At 41.9% G+C, this 22,393-nt stretch overlaps 1 protein-coding gene across 4 annotated transcripts in view; it reads left to right on the forward strand.

The window, feature by feature from the left end:
* The window catches only part of MME (membrane metalloendopeptidase), a 59,731-nt gene extending 39,587 nt beyond the window's left edge, over positions 1 to 20,144 (forward strand). For all 4 annotated transcript variants that reach the window (XM_074878372.1, XM_074878374.1, XM_074878375.1 and 1 more), the window contains exons 15-23: positions 1,192 to 1,272; positions 2,202 to 2,305; positions 4,772 to 4,830; positions 9,403 to 9,522; positions 10,120 to 10,253; positions 12,037 to 12,102; positions 15,238 to 15,333; positions 15,746 to 15,822; positions 18,707 to 20,144. In XM_074878372.1, coding sequence (XP_074734473.1) covers positions 1,192 to 1,272; positions 2,202 to 2,305; positions 4,772 to 4,830; positions 9,403 to 9,522; positions 10,120 to 10,253; positions 12,037 to 12,102; positions 15,238 to 15,333; positions 15,746 to 15,822; positions 18,707 to 18,806 — 837 coding nt within the window. In that variant the 3' untranslated portion in view covers positions 18,807 to 20,144. The remainder of the gene's footprint in view (positions 1 to 1,191; positions 1,273 to 2,201; positions 2,306 to 4,771; positions 4,831 to 9,402; positions 9,523 to 10,119; positions 10,254 to 12,036; positions 12,103 to 15,237; positions 15,334 to 15,745; positions 15,823 to 18,706) is intronic.
* The last annotated feature ends 2,249 nt before the right edge of the window (positions 20,145 to 22,393 follow it).

Here is a 22,393-nt window from a genome sequence, read left to right on the forward strand (position 1 = left end):
AAATATTACTGGTTTATCAAACAATTCTAGACTATATAGCCTGCAAAAAGCTACAAATGCAACAGATCTCTGAGACAGTCACGGCATCCAGTGGGCTTATACCGATTCTGGTGTGCTCAGACAGCACAGATATGGTTGTATGAACTGGTGCTGATGTACTTTCCTAGTGCTGTTTCTGTAGCTACACATACTGATCAGATCCAACCACACAGGAACTTCACACCAGGAATGGCAGTGTAAGGCAGGTAGTAAACTGAAAATCCCAAAAGATTCTGTACTGTGATGAGACACAGACAGTGTATGTACAAAGTCTATGCGATACTTCCACTGTTATGAACAATTTATCTGCCAAAATGACATGCAAACTGTCTGAAAAGTTAGGATCAGAAACCCACACCCACTTCCATGTGTTGCTTATAATGTTCAGTTGTTTGTGGGAATAGCCTACGTCACAAAATTATTTGTATAAATAATGTGATTTTACTGCTAAATTTATTAAGATGCATATATATGGAAATGGTAAAAAGAATTGCTAATGGTTTGTTCTGTGGGGTTTTTTTTAATTACTCCTGACATTGCCATCAAATACAAATCAATATTTGGCTATCAGAAGAAACTGAGTAAGGGTTGGTTTAAAACCTTTGTTCAGGACTTAAATTGTCAAAATTTGGGAACATTTAAAAAACCAGTATTTCACTCCAATGTAGAAGTGGGAGCTAGTTAAGAAATATGGATACAGCCCCAAACTCAATTCAAAATGTACACACTACTGGAAATTTGTAAATGTGTTTTCCTATAATGTACTGAAGTTAAAAACCAACCAGTTAAGAATTTTATTTCTGTTTCAGATGCTGTAAAATATGTCAAATGTTTCAGGCTTTCTACTATTTGTTTAAACCAGCCTTTCAACTCAAAAGCATAGTTGAAGTATGTTTGGCTGCCTTGTGCACATTTCTGCAAGTTTACTTACAAAGGAAGGAACAGGACATACTTTCTAGAATTTTCCATTTTATAATTAACCATAAATTTTACAGTGCTTTTGATTAATTAGAAAAGTGTAAATAAAAACTATATATAATGAACATCCTGGGGTTTCTGCAGTTGCTTCCATACTGCATTCATTAGATAATTTATGATTGATTTAAAAATATGGCTGGATTTGCTATGCATATCAAATTACCTTGTCCCTAGGCAACAGCAATTAGAGAGAGGATTGGTTATCCAGATGAGATCGTGACTGACGACAATAAGCTGAACAGTGAGTACCAGGAGGTGAGTATCCACAACGGGTGATATAATCAGAAATGGGTCTTAAGAGAAAAAATTGTGAATTTGCCTTCATAGCCAAGACGAACGAGATGCATCTGCAGAGAAGAACTCAGCCCTGTGCTCAGCTGCACAGGTGCAAATAAGGGTGCGTTGAAAGCCAGGGTAGTACAGCTGATCTAGTGCAGATGGTGGTATTTGGTGGTATTTCAAGGGAATGTACAAATTCTAGAGGAATTATGCTGGAATAAAACATGGAGCCAATGGCGTTCAGTATTTCTAAATCTGCTACGGATTGGCGTACCACTGGTTAAGTGGATGCGGGTACCCATAGCTTCCTAACTGTGCCTCTTTATCCATGGGTTGGAATTAGTCCCTGAAGTGTGGCACTGGACAGCCAGTGTAATTTAAACTGCATCTGAGCTTCTTCACTGCACAACGTTACCCCAGTATTCTTTTACCCTGTAGGTTCATTTGTAGGAGCAACTCCATTAATGTATTGAGTATGTTCAGGCAGAACATGTCTTAGAAGTCTAAGTTTTAATTTTGAAAAATAGAGACATATAACCAAAGTATGTGTTTTAAAACACCATTTGAGCCTTATTCATGTGTTCTTTCTGGGGTGGAATTGCAGCTTACCAAGCTGGCAGCTCGCAGAGGTTAGGGTCAAAACCAACAAATGCTGAACTCCACTCAAAATATATATAAAAAGAGGGAATAAAGACCTCTGGAAAAAATTATACAGCTGCTAACATATATCCAGCTACAATATCAACTCTGTGATGTAGCAGAGCACTGCAAATCAAGTTCTAATTGTAGATCAAAAAATGCATTGCTTAGCTCATCATGCTGAAGACTAGATTTTCCAGATCCATGTGTTTTCTATTGCAAATCAGTAACACCACCACTAAGTACTTTTCCCTCTTTCTTTTTAGCTGAACTACAAAGAAGAAGAATACTTTGAAAACATTATTCAAAATTTAGTATTTACCCAGAAGAAAAGGTTGAAAAAGCTTAGAGAAAAGGTGGACAAAGAGGAGTAAGTATTTAAAAATACTGTGTATAGTCTTTCACCCATTTTCCACTGGAGGAAGTACTTGGAGGGTAGTCAGTGATGATTTAATGACCTTCCTTCTGCACTTCTTCCTCCATGAAGAGGGCAGGTGAGAGGGCATTACTCGTTTCTCAAAGGCTGGACCTACATTAGCAAGTAGGGCAAAGAAATTGGGAGATGATGTAGAAGGTTAAGTGTTCTGGAGTAGGTCTAGTCTGGTCTCATCCCCCAGAGTGGATTCCTGGAGAGCAGCTTTTTAATTAAGTTCATCTGAAAGATAAATTTCATCCCTGAGAATTTCATTTCTCTTGCTCAGAGACTGCATGAGAAAAGAGAAAGCATGATTAAATGAGGATGAGCAGGAATTTACTTCAGAAATGTACTCCTGCTCTAAATTAAAATATTAATGTGGAATGCAGATGTACCAAAAGACTGATGTGGCACATTCCCTAGCAGTACTGGCTACTCCTGTCTCAGCTCTGACCCATTTAGAAGTTAATTTAAACCAAAGCAGAAAAATCACTGTGGTCACCATAGGCCTCGCTAACTTTGCAAGACTGTTCATTTGAATAAGGGCTGCCGAGCTGCATTTACATTGAGGAGAGGATAAGAGAACTAGCTTTGTACAGTCTGAAAAAGAAAGGACTAAGGACAGCTCTTAGTGCTGACTTCAACTACCTAATGGGAGGCAATACAGAGAAGCCTGATTCTTGGAGATGCACAGTGATAGGACAGGTGGGAAGAGACACAAGCTGGAACATGCAAAATTCTGACTAGATGTTAGGAAAAACTTTTCAGCATGTGGGTGGTCAAACAAGATGCAGAGAGGTCGTGAGATCTCCCTATCTCCATCCTTGGAGGTACTCAAATCGTCATCGGACAAGCCTCTAAGCAACTGATCTGGTTAGCTTCACATGGGCCGTGTGACTTCTGGAGGTCCTTTTTACCTACATTATTCCATGATTCTGCGTTTCTATTTTTAATTACTTTATCATTTTCATAATGTTGTTCCAGACTAATCAAAAACTGTTCAGAGTCTTTCTAATCAGTCATCTTGCATCTTCAAACTCTCACGTCTATTCATCAGAAGATGAATATATACTTCACACCTCTGGTATGACCACCATGAATTTCCCAAATACTATGTCATAGCTTTTCAGAACTATAGTCATTATTGTGGATAAATAGTTCCAACTGTTGCTTTTGCTGTTCTGTATTTACATATCATTAACCAAAAATTTATGCTCTACCTAACAGCCATCTCAACTCCGCTCTATTTTAACTTCAAGCTGTGTTTGGGTTTGGCTGGTTCAGTTCCTTCAGCTTGATTTAACACAACTCCTATTTTGTTCTCACAGGTGTGTATTAGTTAGGAGTGAGTACCATAAGTTTAATTGCATTTAGAGATTACCTAAAGCGAGCCTGGAAGTATCAACCACAATTGATTATCCTCTGACAGTTATGATTTATTCTGCAAATTAATTTTCACTTAATCAAGCAATAGCCACTGTTAGAATACTTTGCTTTGCTTATGATTGGCATATGCAATACAGTTACCAAATCGCTCATTTACCATAGAAATTAATTTCACCTAGAGAGCACGGACCCAGGAAATACAACTTCAGTTGTGAAAGGCCCACCTATTTTATTTTGTAGCACTGTTATCTCATTTTCTCTGACAACTTTTGTGAAATATTATTGAACGTGTACAGTAATGACCCCCATCAAAACACTAGCCCTGGTTGTCATTCTAGGAATTTTATCAGGTGATCTCTGAGGAAAGCTAATAAAATTGTAAACTAGGAAAAAAGAGTTAAAACTCATTATTTCCATGGACCCAAAAGTAATGCTGAGAGCTTTCATCAAGGAAAGTACGTATTATTTAAATTAAACCACAGGACTGTGAATCAAGCCATGCCTCTGCCACAAGAGCTCATGATGACCTTTGCACGCACCTTCATTCCTCGAGAAATTGTGTTAAGGAAAAAATTGTAATAGTCTCAAATGTGATACTCATAATGTTCTGCTATTCGAGACAGCTGGATATATGATAATGAGAAGTGACCCAGAAATCCTTTTAAGTGAGCAGTCTTAAAAAAAGTTCCATTATCCCCAGATGTTTAAGATACCATCATAACCTCAGGTTCTGTGTTTCAGTTTCTTTATAGGGGAAATTTTCTTTATAATGCTGCAGTATGAGTAGAAATAGAAACAAAAACTAAGTATCATTGTTAATCAGTTTGGATAACAAAGGGAAAGAGCTACCGAAGCGATTAAGGGACTGGAGTGTCTGCCATATGATGAGAGGCTGAGCGCACTGGGGCATTGGACTTTATCTCCAACCTCGATTACTCTGTACTTCTGTTATTCATTTTCTAGGTTTGTTCCAGTAATCATTAACTCTGCCATTAAGAACTGAAATTCTAATATTTATTCTTTTGTTGTTACTAGGTGGATAAGTGGAGCTGCTGTTGTCAATGCTTTTTATTCAGCAAGTAGAAATCAAATAGGTAAGGTTTACCAACTTTCTAACTGATACAGATTTAACAGCCAAATTATTTATATATGTATGTGTATTTTTAAAATCAAGAAGTGAAACAATCTTAATATTACGGGCATTGCAGAAGCGCTACAGTGCAGCAAAATCAGAGGTTTCATTCACAATGTTTTCATCTCCTCATGTTCTGAACTGCCTTTGTGCAGAACCAGGACAGAGGCTTGGGATTCAGCCATGAAAACAACAGCAGTGTGGAGTGTCTAAAAGTTTAATCACCAAGTAAATTTGGTGGCCCCAGCCTTTTGGGTTTTAAGGGGTGAACAGGGAGTACAGGACCAATTTTACCTGAAGGAAACACTGACTAAAAGAAAATCGTGGAGCTTCCTGCCATTCAGTGCATATGGCTTCCATTCCTTATAGCCCCCTCACAAGCCCTTTGCAGAAGCCTCTTCAGTACAGCTTTGGGAAGGATGCTGTTTCATCCTGCTGGCTAATGAATACACCAGTCACTGAGCAAACTGCTCAGAATCCCGTAACATTTCACGTGATAGGCCAGAATCGCAGAGCCCCACCCTTGTTCTCATGAAGCACTACGCTTTGCCTTCCTTAAGGAGAATTACAGAGTGAGACCAGCCTAAAACAAGTGTTGTATTATCAAGGCAACAAATGTTGCATTTGATGATAAAATAATGCTGAAATAATAGTGCAAAACCCAGCTTATTCTCAGCTTCCGTTTCCTCATTTCCACACGTTCCCACACGCAGCTGTAAGATCGATGCTCAGAAGACAGACTGCAGCCATCAGCCTCCCCTAAGCTGTGCTGAGCCAGCGCATGCCCCGTGGTACGGGCCCAGGAGCTCAGGGGGCCGCTGCTCCTGGAGCGTACGGTCACTGGGCCAGGGCTGCCTCAAGTCCCAGGCAGACAGAAACCCTACACGGCTCTGTCACCACCTTCTTCACGTAAAAATAATCATGGCAATTGGAACAAAGCATTAGGGGCTCACTGAAACCAGCACTTCCCAAAAGACAAAGTTTACTCAGAAAATCTCTCACCAGCTATCTTATCTATAGCACTTCAGGACCTAATTATGAACCACAGCACGAGAGCTCCATACTAGTATTACTTTAAGTACTGCCATTTAAATTGCAAGGCTTAAGTGTTAGCTATCTTAAATGCAAAGTCCTAACATACATTCTCTTACACATGACTTAAGAAAAGCTTAAGGAATTTTGAGTCATCCTTAATTGCTGTTCTTAAGATTTAAAGTCTGAAAGATGACTTCCAGCTCCCTGTCTGACATGTCATTTAATTCTGCTTGGTTTGTGTTGGAAGAATGAAAATGGAAACCTGGTAGATTAAACCAAGGACAAAAATACAATTTAAAAAGTAAGAGAAAAGTTCAGTACAATGAAATAGTTTCCATAATGCTTTTGAGTATAAACATTTCTAATGTCAGCCTACCCAAACCCACCGATGGTTAAAAATAACTTAAAAGAGAAAGCATTAAAATGCTTTTAAAGAAATAAAAAAACCCAATCCATTACAGCTAAAGATTAGAACTGCATGGAAGCACTGAGGTTTCTCATCATCTGAACCGTACCAGCTCTCTTCACAGTGGTTCGGCCTTTCAAGGGTCACAAAACATTTTACATTAATTACACCTCTCAATATTCATCATACCTGTTCTGCAAATATTGCTATTATCCACATTTCATAAATTGCCATGTCCTTTCTAAGCCATTAGTGAGGTGCTATGATCCACATGTAACTTCTGAAAACAAGTCTCTGTTCATGTAAGTCTTGTTCTGCGAGTGCAGGTTTAAAGGAATAGCATCAGGTCTGTAATGGGAGAAATGAACAAACTAAGCCAAGCTTTCCAAAAGGATTTTTCCTTTTTAATTATCTGTCCCCACTGAAGAATTGAAGAAGATAAAAAAAGTCCCACAGTCCTAGATTTTCAGATTTTACTGAGTCAGGTGATCTGTTAAGCAGACTTCTGCAAATATGATCCTGACTTCTACTAGTCGCCAGTGCCGTTGCAATAACTTGCACTTCTGGAATCCCAGAGCGTACTGGTTTGGGCATAGTGGGCCCACAGCAGTGTCAGCCCCCACATTGTGCAGGCAAGAATGAGGCAGCCATGGAGAAAACTCCTGGTATTGGTGCAGTCAAACAGGACAAGAGAAAACAGCTCACTGCAAACGGTGCTGTTTGTGTAGGAATTCAGCAGATACAATACTCACCTATATTTAGGTTTCATGTCCCAGTCAAAACTTTGGCGGTGTTTGCCAAGGTTCATGAGCTTTTCTGGTTAACCCAAACTGTTCTGGCTTTGCAGTGGGCTCTAAAGGTAAAACATGAAATAGCATTGTGAGATCCACGACAGACTTCACAGAGACAAAACTCTGCTGACTTAACTGGCCTGTGCTGCTTGGGTAGGGATGGCAAGACAGTTTGGCAGGTGGTAAAGCTAAAGGAGCACTGAGCTCATTACTGAACATTTAGCACAAAAATCTGCCCAGGCGGCTTTGTTTAAAATAGCTTTGCTCAGTAATTCACAGAAAAGAAATCATGATTTTGAAGACTGAAACTAGTGACTGGCAGTTAATATGAGCTACAAATTCTTACCTCATTCTTTAGCTATGGCATGCCACAGGATAATTAAAGCAGTCTGATCTTTAGAGTGATGTCTGAATTATGCTTTTACCAAAAAAAAAAAAAATCCCTCTAAAGAGGAGTTCTGTGCGTGATGTGTAGAAATTTAGAGCTCTATTATTACAGTTTAATACGGTCTGGTCTTCACTGTTCCAGCAGCAACACTGATCATAAGAAAGCCACTCAACCTCAAAAAAATCAGCTGAGCTGCTGCTAGAAATGTCTCCCACCACGTGTACTTTAGGTACCAGCTTCCTCCGAGCCCTGGGCACCTACACAGCATTGCCCTTGGGGAGACTCTGCAGCACAGCCCGTCCTGGTAAAGGCAGTGCTGTTCTCAGCCACGTCCCAGGAGAAAAGCAGCGTGTTTTCTTTCGTCCAGGGCTGCCCAGACCGGAGGGAAATACTTTCAGCCTTTACCTGCCTTGGCTGTTCACAAAGCTGAGAAGTGCACTCTGCCCTCTAGACCCCAAAGCAGCTGCGCTTCTCTTCTTTAGATCTTTACTTGAAATGTCTCCCACTGAGGGAGGAGCACCTGTCCACTTCAGACCTGTATGATGTAACAAAAGTCATGGAATAAGGTGTTTTCAGAAAGGTGGAGTTAAAAATAAGTAAAATCTATGAATTGTGGCATTTTACTCTAAAAATGGATGAGGTGACAGGGTGTTAAACTGAACTGAAAGTCCTGGGGAACTGTCTGCCTCCAGGGAGGGAAGATGGTCCTGTGGTGTCAAGCAGTAAGGCTGAGCTCCAGGCGAGTTCCAGCTGTAAGGTCACAGGCCACGGGCACCGGGCGCATCATTCCTGCTGGCAGCGATGGCCAGAGCAGCGCTCCGGTGCTCTGCGCTCCAGGGATCGCTCTGTGCTGCCAGCCAGAAAACAGCCCGTCACCCAGTAAGGCATTTCCACTGTCTACTATCAACACTTCCTGATAACAGCATCAAAGCATTTGGATATTTAATTCCATATCAAGCTAACAGTGTAACAGAATTACTGTGACAGTAGGCAGCACTTCGCACACAACAGCAGGAAGAGGTTTTTCCCTAACCCGTTTAAGTATTTTTCAATTTTCCCATGGTTCTTTCTCCTCTTGAAAGAAACTGCTCGAACCGTGCTGGATTTATGCTGAAATGCAAGAAGTGTCTGTTTTCTTTCTTCTGTTGTGTGAAAAATGTCATCCAATTCCTCATTTCTGTTCAAGTTTTGTAGCTACATCTCATTTACAGTGAGAATTAATACTTTATATTGCTGCAACAGGGCAAAGCATAGGGAAAAGGCCTGCATGAGATATAAAGTGTAACTGAGTATTTTATAGAACTTTTTTTAATTCTTCATTTATAAAAAGATCACAATTGCAACACGATTTCTTTTTTACTAATTTGTTTCTTAAAAGCCTAGAAAAACAAGCACAGAAGTGGGTGAAAAGAACTGCTTTGTTCCAGTTCATTCATCACCAGCTTGGCCTATTTTTATTGATTTCAGTGGAAGTTACTGATATTTTCAGTGGAAGAATAAATTCCTCTCTCTGAGATTGATTTGTGGTGGGGACAATGATCAAATAAGTTATAGTTCTAGGGGAACACCCTCCCCACTTCCCATGATGTTGCGAGGTTTATTTAACAACAATACAGGGCTCTGAGAATGCGAAGCACTGTAATTTGGAAAAGTAAACTGCTTTTTTGCAAAGTAAAATAGAAAGACAAAGTAAAAGCTGATTGTGATTTTGTAAGTGTCTGAAGAGGGGCGTGGTCCTGCTGATCTGCTCCTACTGTCCTACAGCCATGACCTTGTGTCCATTCACTTACTGTGGAAGGTAAATCTGAAGGAACAGCAGGACACTGGTTGAAGCCCATAAAAATGGCCTGTTCACACTGCTCACACTGGATAATGAGGCAGGGCCTTAATTATCTTATGGGGTTTTTTTTGCAGTCTTCCCTGCTGGCATTTTGCAGCCCCCGTTCTTCAGCGCATCCCAGCCCAAATCTCTGAATTACGGCGGCATAGGCATGGTCATCGGTCACGAAATCACACACGGATTTGATGACAATGGTAAGACACTGAGATTCTAGGTACAAAACTTACAATGCACAGAATGTTTTACATGCTTTAGTGCTTAATCATTCCAGAGAGCCAATAAAAGTAAGTTTCCATATGTAAGACTAAATCTGGATGTCTGAGGCTTTACAGCATTTTTCCCCCTGATGATTCCCAAAAGCATGATGCAAAAAATCTTGCAGACACTCCTGTAGCTGCTAGGCTGCAGCAACAGCCCCTGGACGGGGGTCTGCGGCACACAAGGGCTTTTAATAGGCTATCAGACCTGCTGCCCAGCCACACCGTTCCCTTCTAGACCCACCCTATGATTAATCCAGCACAGAGTCACCGGTCAGAACCACACCAGGCTTCCTAAAAGAGCCTTAATCCTGTTTTCTGATTCAGCCTGAATTAATTTGTTTTTCTCCTCTGCTGAAATACAGCCCTCTTAGCCAAAAAAACAAAGACAAGAAAAAAAGAAGAGCATCATCTGTATGACTGCCTCATTACAGTGATTTTTTTGCATGAGTGACTATACTCATTTGCTACTCTTCTTACTGTATCAAAACCCTCCCTTCCTGTATATGCAATTCAGTTAACATATTGTTACAGGCAGAAATTTTAATGAGAATGGAGACCTTGTAGACTGGTGGACTGAAGAATCAGCACGCAATTTTAAGGAGCTATCCCAGTGTATGGTGTACCAGTACGGAAACTTTTCATGGGACCTAGCAGGTGGACAGCATGTATGTCGTATTTATTTGTAACTACCAATGTTATTTTTAATGAGGAAGCACAAAATCTTACATCCTAAACATGCAAACTCTTAGTTACATGAACACTGTCTTGGCTTATGGCAAACACTGTCACCTCTACCCACAGAAAAAAAAAAAGGTCTTAAAATTAGAGATAGTGGTAAAAACTCCCCACATACACTGACTGTTCCGAAAGAGGCAGGATTTCTGTTCTGAATGAGTGGCAGTCCTAGAAGCCTTTGTGGGCCCTAAAAAGCTCATTTTTAATTCCATGAAGGAACGGGAAAAAAAATTTGGACGTTTGAACCTTATTTCCCCAAAGCTTGATGTGCAAATAATATACATCCCCATCAAAACAAATCGTGCCCACTGCTTTTCTTCACTCAAAAGTTTCCTGCTCTTTCCCCCAGAGAGACATCTGGACTACAGAGCTAAAAGGTCTGAGAAGAATCAGGGTGCAGCAGGAGAGGAAAAGAAGACAGGCAGATTCAGGAGAGGCAGGCAGCGTAAATGTGACTGTATTTGGAGCATTGGGCACAGTTAAAATGACAGGACATTCAGTGTAGGGTCTGTGTCTGGAAGCTCTGATTTCATGAGAACAGTTAGTGGGGTCAGAGCTGTTGTGTGTCCTAAGAACAACAGTCCATTAACTCACAGAAGCAGGTGACTGATACTATAATCACTCACACTGAGCAGGAGGCCAGTCCTTTCCCTGTTCAATGGAAGCTGCAAAACTGCCGCTGGCCAGAGACAGCCCCGTGTGCGGGGCACAGCACTTCACTGCGTGTCGCTGCAGGGGCGCACGAAGGCTCCGCTTACGCACCTGCCCCGTCTCCAGCACACAGCCCAGCTCGAATCACCCACAGAGAGTTTAGTCACCTTCACGGTGCTCCCACACGGTGATTTTACTGCCCAGGCTGACTCTGACTACTACTGTCTGGTTTTCGAGACGCTAACAATGTATTCTGTCATATGGAATAGGGCAAAGAGAAAACTTCCAGCCCTGAGGTTTTCCTAATCTGGGTGTTAAACAGTTGGGGCTCATGGAAAGGCCATTAAAAATAGAGAAGAATATTCAACATATTTTTCCACCATATTTTTAACACATTAAATTCGATCTGATGATGATTCTAAGTTTTGCAGCTTTGAATAGCACAGCCTAATATCTTGGGCTAAAGTTGAAAATGCATGTTTTTTAAAATAAAATTACAGATTCTCCATTACCAAAGCTTCAGCACCTTTACTGATACTTCACTGACTTAACAAATACTATACCAGCTACACAGATATGTATCTTACTACCCAAGAGCCACCTAACTTGTCTAATATACAGGAAAATACTTTTTAGCAGATTTGCTGATGTCTGTTAACTAACAATTCCAACAATTTGGAGTTTGGACCGTAACCTGTTTTGTAGACCATACAGACAGATTCCACCCACTTCCTCTAACTGGAACTGTAGTAAGAAGCTGTGGGTTAAAGACGTGGAGCAAACAGGAAGCATGAATGAAAATACGCATCAGAAAATCTGGCTAAAAGAGATCCGAGAGCCTAGAAAGCTGTAAGGGAAGGAAGAGGATCAGGGAAAACAACAGTATCCACATGGATTTTGAGACAAGGGAGGCAGACTTTTCAGAGGCATTAACATAATCTGCTAAAACTTCAGATTTTAAGGGAATTCTCACCTTTAAAAAGCAAAAAACGCACAGAGTTTGACATTACAGGTCCTGGATAAGCTCTTCTTTTCAGAAAACTCTGCCTTTCTGTTTTACAGCTGAGTGGAATCAACACACTAGGAGAAAACATTGCTGATAATGGGGGTGTGAGACAAGCATATAAGGTAAGAAGTATCCATTTTTCTATTTTAGTTGAAACCATCATAGATTAAGAAAATTAATTTCAGAGCCTTTGAAGAAAAAGCATCATTTTTGTGTTAGGGACAGGACCATACCTACTGTGTCACCAAGGTGTGGGTTAAAATTATTGACCAGCTGTTGTATTTCTTTCATTCTATTAATTATTTCCTGATACATATTATCTGTTCCTAGTGCGCTCTTTTTCAGCTGACTACTTTTTTTTTTTTTTTTAAATTTTTTTTCTGTTGTGAATAGGGAATTTGTAGAATGAAAACATTTAATGAATCACACTTGGACCATCACCTAACTAAACTGATGACAGTGAGCAGCTGCCTGCCTCTTTCATCACCAGCTTTTTTACGACAGGAAGGAGGGACAGAATGACTTTTCTCTAAGCTCTACCCCTAAACAGTCTCTGCCTACATGGAACACTATTCACTGTTCAAAAAACCACTCAAAAATATCGTCTTGTACAAGCAACTTGGGTCCCCTGTACAGGTATCCAAAGACGCCCGTGACACCTGGACTCCCTGCGCTAAGCCCTCCAAGGGAGCTGGTTTGCTTTTTGCCTTTCCTTTCATGCTTTTCCTGAAACAGGTACTTAACCCCTTAGATTGGCCAACAACGAAAGTTAAAGCAGCATTTTTTTGCTGCTTTGCGAATGGGGGGTGAGGAGCAAGTCAGCTTCTCTATGAGCTTCTCTTGCTCCTTGCAATCCTGATGGCTGCAAGCCTTAGTAACGGGAACCTCCCTCTCCTTCCCTCGACACCTTGTTCTGCGGCAAAACCTTCAACGCTGACAACTGGAGCGCTGTCACTGCGCAGCGAGTCCCAGCCCGCAGGGGCCAACTCGCGCTGCTCCAAGCTCTCATCACAGCTTCTGCAAAGCAAGCCGTCAGCAACACTTACCGCCCCACAAATACACATTTGAGGGCAAATACAATTATTAATGAGAGTGCGAAGAATTATTTGGAAGCCTAAAAGGCGTCAGTATGGCACATGAGATTAGTCTGATCAATTACTGGAACATTTGTGCATTTAAAAAAAACCCAGTACAAACCCACGAAAGGGGATACTCTTTCTGTAAGGAATGGGAGTAGCCAGAGAAAAATTAAAAGGTCAGAAGTCTTACAAAAAAGGAATTAGATATTTATAATTATTATGACATCATTTAAATAGTAAAAAAAGGTCCAAAAGGAATCCTGAGAGGTCATCTAGGCCACCCCCCACCGCCTCCTGGCAGGTAGAATCAACCAGTTCTGCATCATTCCAACATACCGTAAGAGAAGTTCTGCCACCTCCTTGCTGCAGTTCGAGTGCCATCACGTCTTTGCTTTCCCCAGTGGAAACAGAGAGCAATCTGCTCCTTTCTTTTCTGTGACCTTTTACGTATTTGAAGACCGTTACATACTTGAAGGCCCAGACTTCTCTTCTTTAGACTAAACAAACCCAATTCTTTCAATCTTTCCTCATAGGTCATGTTTGCTAGACCTCTGCTCATTCTTGCTGCTTTCTTCTGGACTCTCTCCAGTTGGTCCACATCTTTCTTGAAGCACAGTGCCCAAAACTGGACAGAGTGCTCCAGCTGAGACCTGGCCGGTGCCAAGTAGAGTGGAAGGATTACTTCATGGCTCTTACATAAGACGCTCCTGTTTATACATCCCAGCATGACACTCGCCTTTTTCTGCAGTCCTGGGGCACTGCTGGCTCTTGTTCAGCCTGTTCTCCACTGAAACTCCCGGAGCCTCTTCGGGAACCCTGTTAACCACTCACCCTGCAGCTCGCCCTTGTGCGGCTGATCAGCTTCACTCTGCGGTCGCTTGGCACTGACTTCAGTTACAACATTTCTCCAATCCACCAGCTTCGTTCTATCAGTAACGATGTACTGACAGCACACTGGTTGACACGTGGTCTTCATAAGAAACGTGAAAGCAGCTGTTCTTACTACAGAAGGGTTTTTAAGTCTTCTGCAATTTGCTTAAAAATAAGAAAAAAAACAGAATGAAAAAAAAATCTACTTTTCATAACGCAACATTAATTTTATCAGTTATTCAATGTCTTCTCCCCACAGAATCAGTTTTGTGCGAGTAAAACTGGGTCCTGGAACCCTGTGTTGCTTACAGGGAAAGCATATCTTACCCTAAGTGTGGTATTTTAGACTCTGACCCAATAGTTGGCCAAAAAATATGAAATAAATTTATGTAATAAACATTCAAGAGAAAAGCAAACTGTAAACAGGACAGCAGATACACCTGTTCTGTCGAATCAGAGTGAAGAATGATTTTTTGCCACAGCTGAAGCTTTTTACACCAGATCTCTCAAGTCTAAGGGAATGAAGAAGGGGAAGAGGGAAAGGTGGACAAATGGGGGAGGACTGAACCTTCTGATCACATCTTGATCGTCTTGGGGAGCATTTGTGTGAGCAGAGGCGGGCCCGAGTGTGCTGGTGCCTCACTGCACCCACCCCTCAGCTGATGTCAGAGAATCAATCGCACAGGCGTTTCCATTACAGAATGCATTCTACCTTTTTAACACACAACCACCTTGGTTTGTGCAGTCATTAATTAACTTGTGAAAGGATTTGCTAGGTAACGGTCCAGTGGAATTTAATATATTAATTATAAAGCTTGCTGAAGAATAGTACTAACTCTCTGTAGCTACTGTATTTCAGAACGCAGTGGTCCTCCTTTGCATTCTTAGTTTCTTCCCCTGTAAAAAGATGCATAGCTATGCAAAAGTCTTGTTATCTGCGTGTATCCATCTCACTGAAATTATTCCACTAGCCTCGACTTCTTTTCACTACGAAAAAATGCCTTCTTTAAGCCTTTTTCTCTTGCCATTTATTCCAATATAATTCAGACAGCTTCACTAAACCTGGTGTAAAACAGTACTGCAAGGCCCGTTCAATGCAAAAACTCTCTTGTTTCAGTCAGGCCCCTGGTACCACAGTACTAAGAAACAGCCCTGTCGTCTTCTGCTTAAAGGTGGCACGTGGTAAGATGGATGGCCAAGGCAGTCCATGATTAATTAGGTCAAAGAATCCATGTTCCTCCTTGCCATCATTTCATTCTGACTGTCTGGGCTGGAATTTGTAACATTTCTGCTCAATTCATTCTACAGGCCTATGAAAACTTTGTGAAAAAGCATGGAAAAGAAAAACTTCTTCCAGGTCTTGAAATGAACCATAAACAGCTGTTTTTTCTGAACTTCGCACAGGTATTCTATACTTCTTGACTCAAGGCTTTGAAAACCACTTGAAGTTACAGTTTAACAGTAAATCAGAAAGAGCAGGCTGACTCGCACAGTTTTACTCAGAGCTGGCAGAGTTGCTAAGCTGAGCAGCGTTCACTACAAAGTAGTGAAAAGAAAGTCTTGTTAGGTAATTTTTATCTTCCCTAAATAAATGAATTCAGCCACGAGTAAGTCTGGTAGACAGTTTCCTGTGCCCAAGTGCCTTTGTCTGAGGATGACAGTATACTTCTTTTTTTAACAAAACATACATTCTTTTCTCGATGTTCTAATGTGAAATTTATTCTCATGACATTAAGTATTTTGTAGTGAAATGATGGCAGGTCTCTTCCTGGACAACCTTATGGCTAACAAAGGCTTTTCTTCATTACATGTGTAGGTATGGTGCGGAACATACAGACCAGAATACGCTGTGAACTCCATCAAAACTGACGTGCACAGCCCCGGCAGATTCAGGTCAGCATGTATAATAACCTTCAGTGCAGTAATTCCTGAGCGCGCCTTAGCTTTTAGCTATAGAATTTAAACAACTCTACACAAAAGGTGAAGTTGCACTTCCCAGGGTAGATTTAGGCACGTACGCATGCACAGGCAGAGCCCACCGAAGACGGGTAAGAGAGAGGAAGCAGGACTGTCCCTCCAGACTGGGGGCTGCCAGCAGCAGGCACAGCCCTTCCCAGGAGGTTCCCCAGGCAGAACAGGGCCGCGGGGCCGTTGTCCTCGCCCTTGAGAGCACACAGCTCAGTGCTGTCTCTACTCTGGAGAAGCTTTGCGCTGTCGTCATCACAGGACCCCCCATCACCTGGCCGTTACCACGCTGCGGGATTTTCACTAGTCCCCTGGCTCCTACAAAGCTCCTGACAGGGCTCCCATAAAGACGGAAGGCAAAGGATGGAATTCCATCCTCTGCTAAAGTCACAGGTAAAACCTCCAGCTAATCTGTAGAGCGCAAGGCTTCTACTCATCCAAGCATGGAGAATTCATCTTCTTTTAAACAGCAATACTGAGGAGAGAGGAATGACCTTCTGTGGAGAGCCTTTGCCCTCTAGCGCTAGCAAGATGCTCCCAAGGCCTGTGGCCCAGCACTGGGGCTCCGCTCTGCCCCAGGCCTTACACAAGCTCACTGCCTGCTCCCTCTTGCAAGAGTCACAGAAGGGAGGTTCAGGTGGAGGAGCACTGCCCCGCAGGCAGCGACGAGCCCATATGCTGCAGTGCAATAAATGTGTATTTTCTGCCTTGTGTACTCAGTCAGCCTGCCCAAGAAAAGGTGGGCTTGAATGGAGCAGAGTCATGCAGGAAACCTGGCTGTTCTGGAGGAAGGCTTTGGGCCAGACCTTCTTTTCTTTTTAACTGAAGGCAGAGCAACTTCCTCATCAGTAGCATAACAAGAGTTTTGCTCTAATAAGTCTGTTTGGTCAAATACCTTGAGACCAAGTAGTAATGTAGACACCACGTCACCGTTAGCTTTGAAGGGCCATGCAACCTCCGGGATTCATGGGCACAATAGCCCATTTCTCTCCTGATCCAATCCCCTACATGAATTCCAGTGTCTTTCAATGGCTTTTCACCAAAGACTTATTTTGTTTATCCCACATACTCAAGTATTTAGTGAAAGCAGTGGCTGTTCCCTCAGCTGCTCCCCGGTGGTGTGTGTACTGTCTACAGCACTCTGCCGGGGGCGGTTTGTGCAGCGACTCCAGGCAGCAGCCGGGTGTGGTGACAGTGCTGGTGAGGCTCTGCACCAGTTCAGAACCATGACACCTCTTTGCACATCAAATTTGTGCGAGTCACGAGTCCTCTGAATTCACTAGTTCAAGCACCTTCATGTAATGGTATTTGTGTATATCTTGGGTATACGACATCCCATATTGTGCTGGTTTTACATTGGTATGAAAGGCTATAAACTTTATATGGAATTACACAAGTATTCATGAGAAACCAGGCTAATGTTTTTAGAATGTGAAGTAATTTTCAGGATTAGGCCCCCCTAAGAGCTCTAAAATCAAAAGCATTTCAGTCCACAAGACATACCCACAAAATTTCCACCTAATGGCAGACTATTAAAACAAAGGCTCCCACTGTGCCTTTTTTTTTTTTTTTTTTTAATTATTTCAGGGGGTGGAGTGGGTTTTTTTGTTGTTTGTTTGTTTTATCACCTGCTATACTGACTGCAGGCCATTCCTCCTTACAGGTAGGACAGGCAACTCTTCATAACAATTGTTAATTGCGTAGTACAATTTAAGTTTATGGAAATGAAGTAAATGAAGCAGGATTCTGATCCCACCGCTGGTTTATCTGTTTGTTAATAACAAATCTAAGTAGGGTTTTATTACACCCAAAATGCTTTTTGCTCTGTTTTTGGCAAAATCCCATGTTAGCAGTTCTGGTCGTCCAGAGCAGCGAAGCAGTGCTGGATCCCTGAAACGCATGACTCTGTCATCCCTTGTCTGTGCTCCCTTGCCTGCTCCCCCCACCAGTTTGCAAGTAACTGGTCTCACTTTGGTCTCAAAGAGCCAGTCAAATCGTTGCCCATGTCAGCTGCTGGCCTTCCCCTCAACCCCTGTGGAGACTTCCTGCTTCTGTTGAATTTAATGATTCAGTGATTATTCTGTGAATAACCACAAATTACTGAAAGAAACAGTTCTTAAAAAATTCCCTGTCCACAATCAACGTGCCTCAGTGTCTGTATTTGACACCTGTAGGTGTTCGCGTCCTGTATTTCCATTCCCGAAGGAGCGAGCAACTCCTGAGAGATCCAGTCACACATGTTCACAGTTACACATTTAAAAACTGCTCTGGCTGAAATGGCCTCACATCCCCTGGAAAGCTGCTCTTTGTACGAGTCTTTTTTTCCAGGAAGCTCATTCAGTGGAGAGTGCCCAGAGAAGCAGTATGATCTCAGCTAAAATTGGATCAGTGTAAAAATCTAAATGAGCATTCACTGAGAAGTTATACCACAGCCCTCTACCTCAGGGTCTTGTTTTCCCTTTACCAAGAAACCTGTCAGCAAAACAGAGTGAAACGATTCTCAATGAAAACTAACAACAAGCAATAAGCCTGTTCCTAGTGAAATAAATGGAAATTTTGCAGGAGCCGGTAACAAAGGAGGGATGGGTCCTGTATTTCAAGGGGTTGCAGTGGGGACTGTGCAAACAGAAAAGGGAAAATACAGCCACTACTGGAGGCGAAAGGGAAGCAACAGTCCGAGTTCAGAAATACAGGCGTTTCCCACAGTATTTTGAGGTGACGCAAAAAAAAGAAGTTACAAAATGCGGGTCATCTTGTTTGTTTTAAGCAAAGGCAAACACCAATGACAAGATGCTGTTGTTTTGTTTTAAAGGGTCATCGGATCATTGCAAAACTCCCCGGAGTTTTCCGAAGCCTTTTCATGCACTAAGACAAACTACATGGATCCTGCGAAAAAGTGCCGCGTTTGGTGACAGAACTGTAAACCTTGTGTCTTGAGAAGCTTTCCAGAAAAGGAGAAATTTTGAACTAATTTTGAGATGGGGAGGAGGGAAGAAAACTGAGAGGAATATGCTAGAGTAGTCACTGTAATTCTTAGTAAACAAGCAAAAACCAAAAAAAAAAAAAAAAAAAAATCACTCATCAGAATATCAAATGAAGACTAATGCCACTGCAGCAATCGGCTGCTCCAGCTGCTCGGCTGCTTCTCCTGTCACTGCACCCGGTAGAATCTAAATCACTTGAGAATGTACAGTAACATTTCACTTGTAGTTAACCCTGTTCCCCGTGGGCCAGTGGCTTTTTGGATTTATTTTAAAATGTCAAAGTATAACACGTTATCTCCCACTGGTCGGTGAGTGCGTATTTCTGATCAAGCAGTGGAAGGAAATATTAAGTAACACGGAGTTTCAGACACCATAACATGATAATGAGACAACAGTTTGTATCCTAAGTGTCAGACTTTGTACCCTCTGCTGTTACGATCAATCTGTTCTGCCAAATGTTTTCATTTTTACTTGAAACCGTTTATACGAGAGGAGTCCAAAGACCTGCTGTAATTAAGTTAAGTAACTTCTCACTAATAATTCCAGTGTGTATTATCTGAAGTCACTATTTACAACAGTTTATTTACTGCTTTCCAGCCAAACTGAAATTGTAGGTAATTTATTAATGTTTGAACATATAATCTGTAAGATTGCAATCGAAGACCCTTTCACAGTTTTCTAAGCTTTTTCTTGCTTTCTCTAAAGTTGGTCTTTTTTAAAGTTTCTAGTAATGTATAAATCATAGTTTTTATATTTAAATCTGAGCTACACTTTTGACTTGAAGTATTGTAATATATTTTATCAGTGGCTGCATAGAACTGGGAATTTTGACTAAAGCATGGTATCAGGCAATAAGACAAAAATCTACAAAACCGAGCTCTCCAACGGAGTAATGCCAATATCCAAGTTTTCAGGCTGATTTTCTCCATGTTTCGGGTCTGATCCTGCACGTAATTTGTACATGTTCTGATCGATGTCAGTCCTCACATCACTAAAGCTGCACAGCTGATGGCAAGAATCGGGAGGAGCTTTAAGTAAGAAGGTAAAAGGCTTTAAATCTGCAGTGATATGTCTGAAACATCCTCATGCAGATTGCAAAGGAACTTACTGCTTTGTATATCAAAGCAAACAGATTTCCAAAAATAAGTACCAGATACCTCAGATGACTGCTACAATAGGTATATTTAAAAACCTATGTTCCTTTTAGCTTTCTGGTTTGTCATCTGATAAAAACCTTTTGATAATAAACTGAAATTATGAGCCAAATGCAATGTGTGTTCTTGATAGGAAATGTAAAAGTACAGAAAAAAAAAAATATTCTCTGCAAATAAATTTCTGTAGTCGCCCCTGAGCGCCACAGCCCAACATCTGTAACAACAGACAAAACGACAATTCGAAGCGTTTTGTTCTAGTTCAAAGGCAGATGTCAACAGGTTAGTCAGTATCTAAGGAAATCACACCAGAATTGCCTGCAGAAAACTTCCTCTTCCAGGACTTTTCCCCCAGAATATGATCAAGAGCAGGAAGGAAATTCCTTCTCATAACTTCCAGCTGGAAGAGCAATGCTTAAAGCAAGAGCAGGCCCGGGAGGAGGAGGTGGGGGGCAGTGAGAAGCTGCAGGGCCCTGGCACCCAACACGGTGCCTTGGCCAGTCCCTGCCTCTGCATCAGCCCAAGGGGGAACAAAGAGCGAAAAAACAGTAGAAGATAGAGAAAAGCGCTAGAAAAAGCCAAAAAGTTGTGTTAACGGGGTTTTTCTCTTTCTGCTGGGCCCCTTTCTTCACTCCTCTCCATCTATTTGTCAGAGATCTTTTTATACTCTTTATCATTAACCTCGTCTCCAAATGAAACTCCATCTTTTATGAATTCAGGCCCATAAGTCTATGAAACAGGAAGTATCGTTATCCCCATTTTACAGCTAAACATGGTAACACTCATCAAAGATAGGACAGAAATTCAGAAGGTAACTAAATAAATCAGTGGATCATTAAATACAGAATAAGTAGCATTAAATGTAACAGCCAGTAAATACACAATCACTAATAATTGGTGAATAAAATAACAAAAAACCCAAACCATGGGTAAGTCAGTGCAGGTAGATCAGCTGTGATGTCTGTTCGGGCGTGTATCAGGAGGCTTTTCTGACACACCTCGTGTGTCATCTGCCTGCTGGACAGACAGACAACCCAAAGAGTGTTTCTACTGCTGGCGATACAGATCCCTCCTGGCGATTTCCCACAGCAGGCATCCTACACAGTGAAGGGGTTTTTTTCACTCCTGAGCAACCCCCACACACAAAAATAGCTGCATCTTGAGTCACGCCAGCTCCTGGTGGCGCAGGGACAGGGAATGCTTGTATTCCACCGAGGGTACGGTCATTTCTGTCACCGTCACAGTAAGAAAGAAAGCTACCCCTGGGGAAAGTACCCCGCAATGCTCTGGCAGAGCAGCAGCAGGTACTCTAAGGAAACAAAACCCAGACACACTTGACAGCTGGCTTTAGACATGTCATCGAACCCAGCTTTTACATTCATGAACAATAAGACTCTTCCCAAAACCCCCATTTCAACACTGCTCTCCCTCCCATCCATTTTCTTACAGACGATCCAGCTGTAACAATGAGACTGGAAAGAAGCGTGTGAAATACAAACTAAATAACACATATGAGCAGAAGAAAGGAAAAGTTCCACTGGTCACTGCTGACTGCACAAAGGGCAGAAAGAGCCTCCTTTCCTTCAGTGGAAGCAAGGGAAGGGACATCTAGAAAACAACCTACAAACACTCCATGATTTGATATGAGAAAGGTTTAAAGATAAAGGACCTGGGCAACGTTGAAACCGAAACAGTCAAACTGTTTGCAAAAGTCACGTTTATGTGTGTGCATCCAGCTGTATCGCTTCCAAAAACACCCCGAGAGAAAACAAAGAAATCATCTGCAGTACAGATCTGAATGTCAGTGCCTCCCAATGCCAACCCGGGGTGGGGGAGGTACATCACCCACGTCCTCCCACGGATCTAGTCTCCTCCCAAAGCCACTTGGCACATCAGCCAGGGGCGGGGAAGCCTCGTATTAGCATTTCACAGAAAACTCGAGTGTAAAATACAGGTCTTGGAAACCAAACTCTAACCAGTGGCAACTAGGATTTCCTCACTCATGCAAAGGTGAAATTCAGGTGTTCATAACAGAAACACAGCACTAATTATTCGGATGGGAGATATCGGACATTAAACAGTGACAAGCAGAATATACCTTTCATCACAGCGTGCAAACTAATTAGCACCAGCAAGGATTTTCCTTCTAAGAGTGTTAATGTCAGGGAGTATTTATAGACACGCCACGGGAAGGATGTACCAAAGGCCTCAAACTCAACAAACGAGTGAAGGACGCGTCACTCAGTGCAGCGTTCGTGTTACTGCTGCTTCAGTTCCGCATTTAAACACTCCAACAGATTTCACAGGAGGAGTTCAAGTTGTGTGCAAATACTTTCTAGCATTCCTGTGAGGTTGGCAGGAGGC

The sequence above is a fragment of the Strix uralensis genome, chromosome 9 (genome assembly GCF_047716275.1).
Source record: "Strix uralensis isolate ZFMK-TIS-50842 chromosome 9, bStrUra1, whole genome shotgun sequence".
Taxonomy (NCBI): Eukaryota; Metazoa; Chordata; class Aves; order Strigiformes; family Strigidae; genus Strix; species Strix uralensis.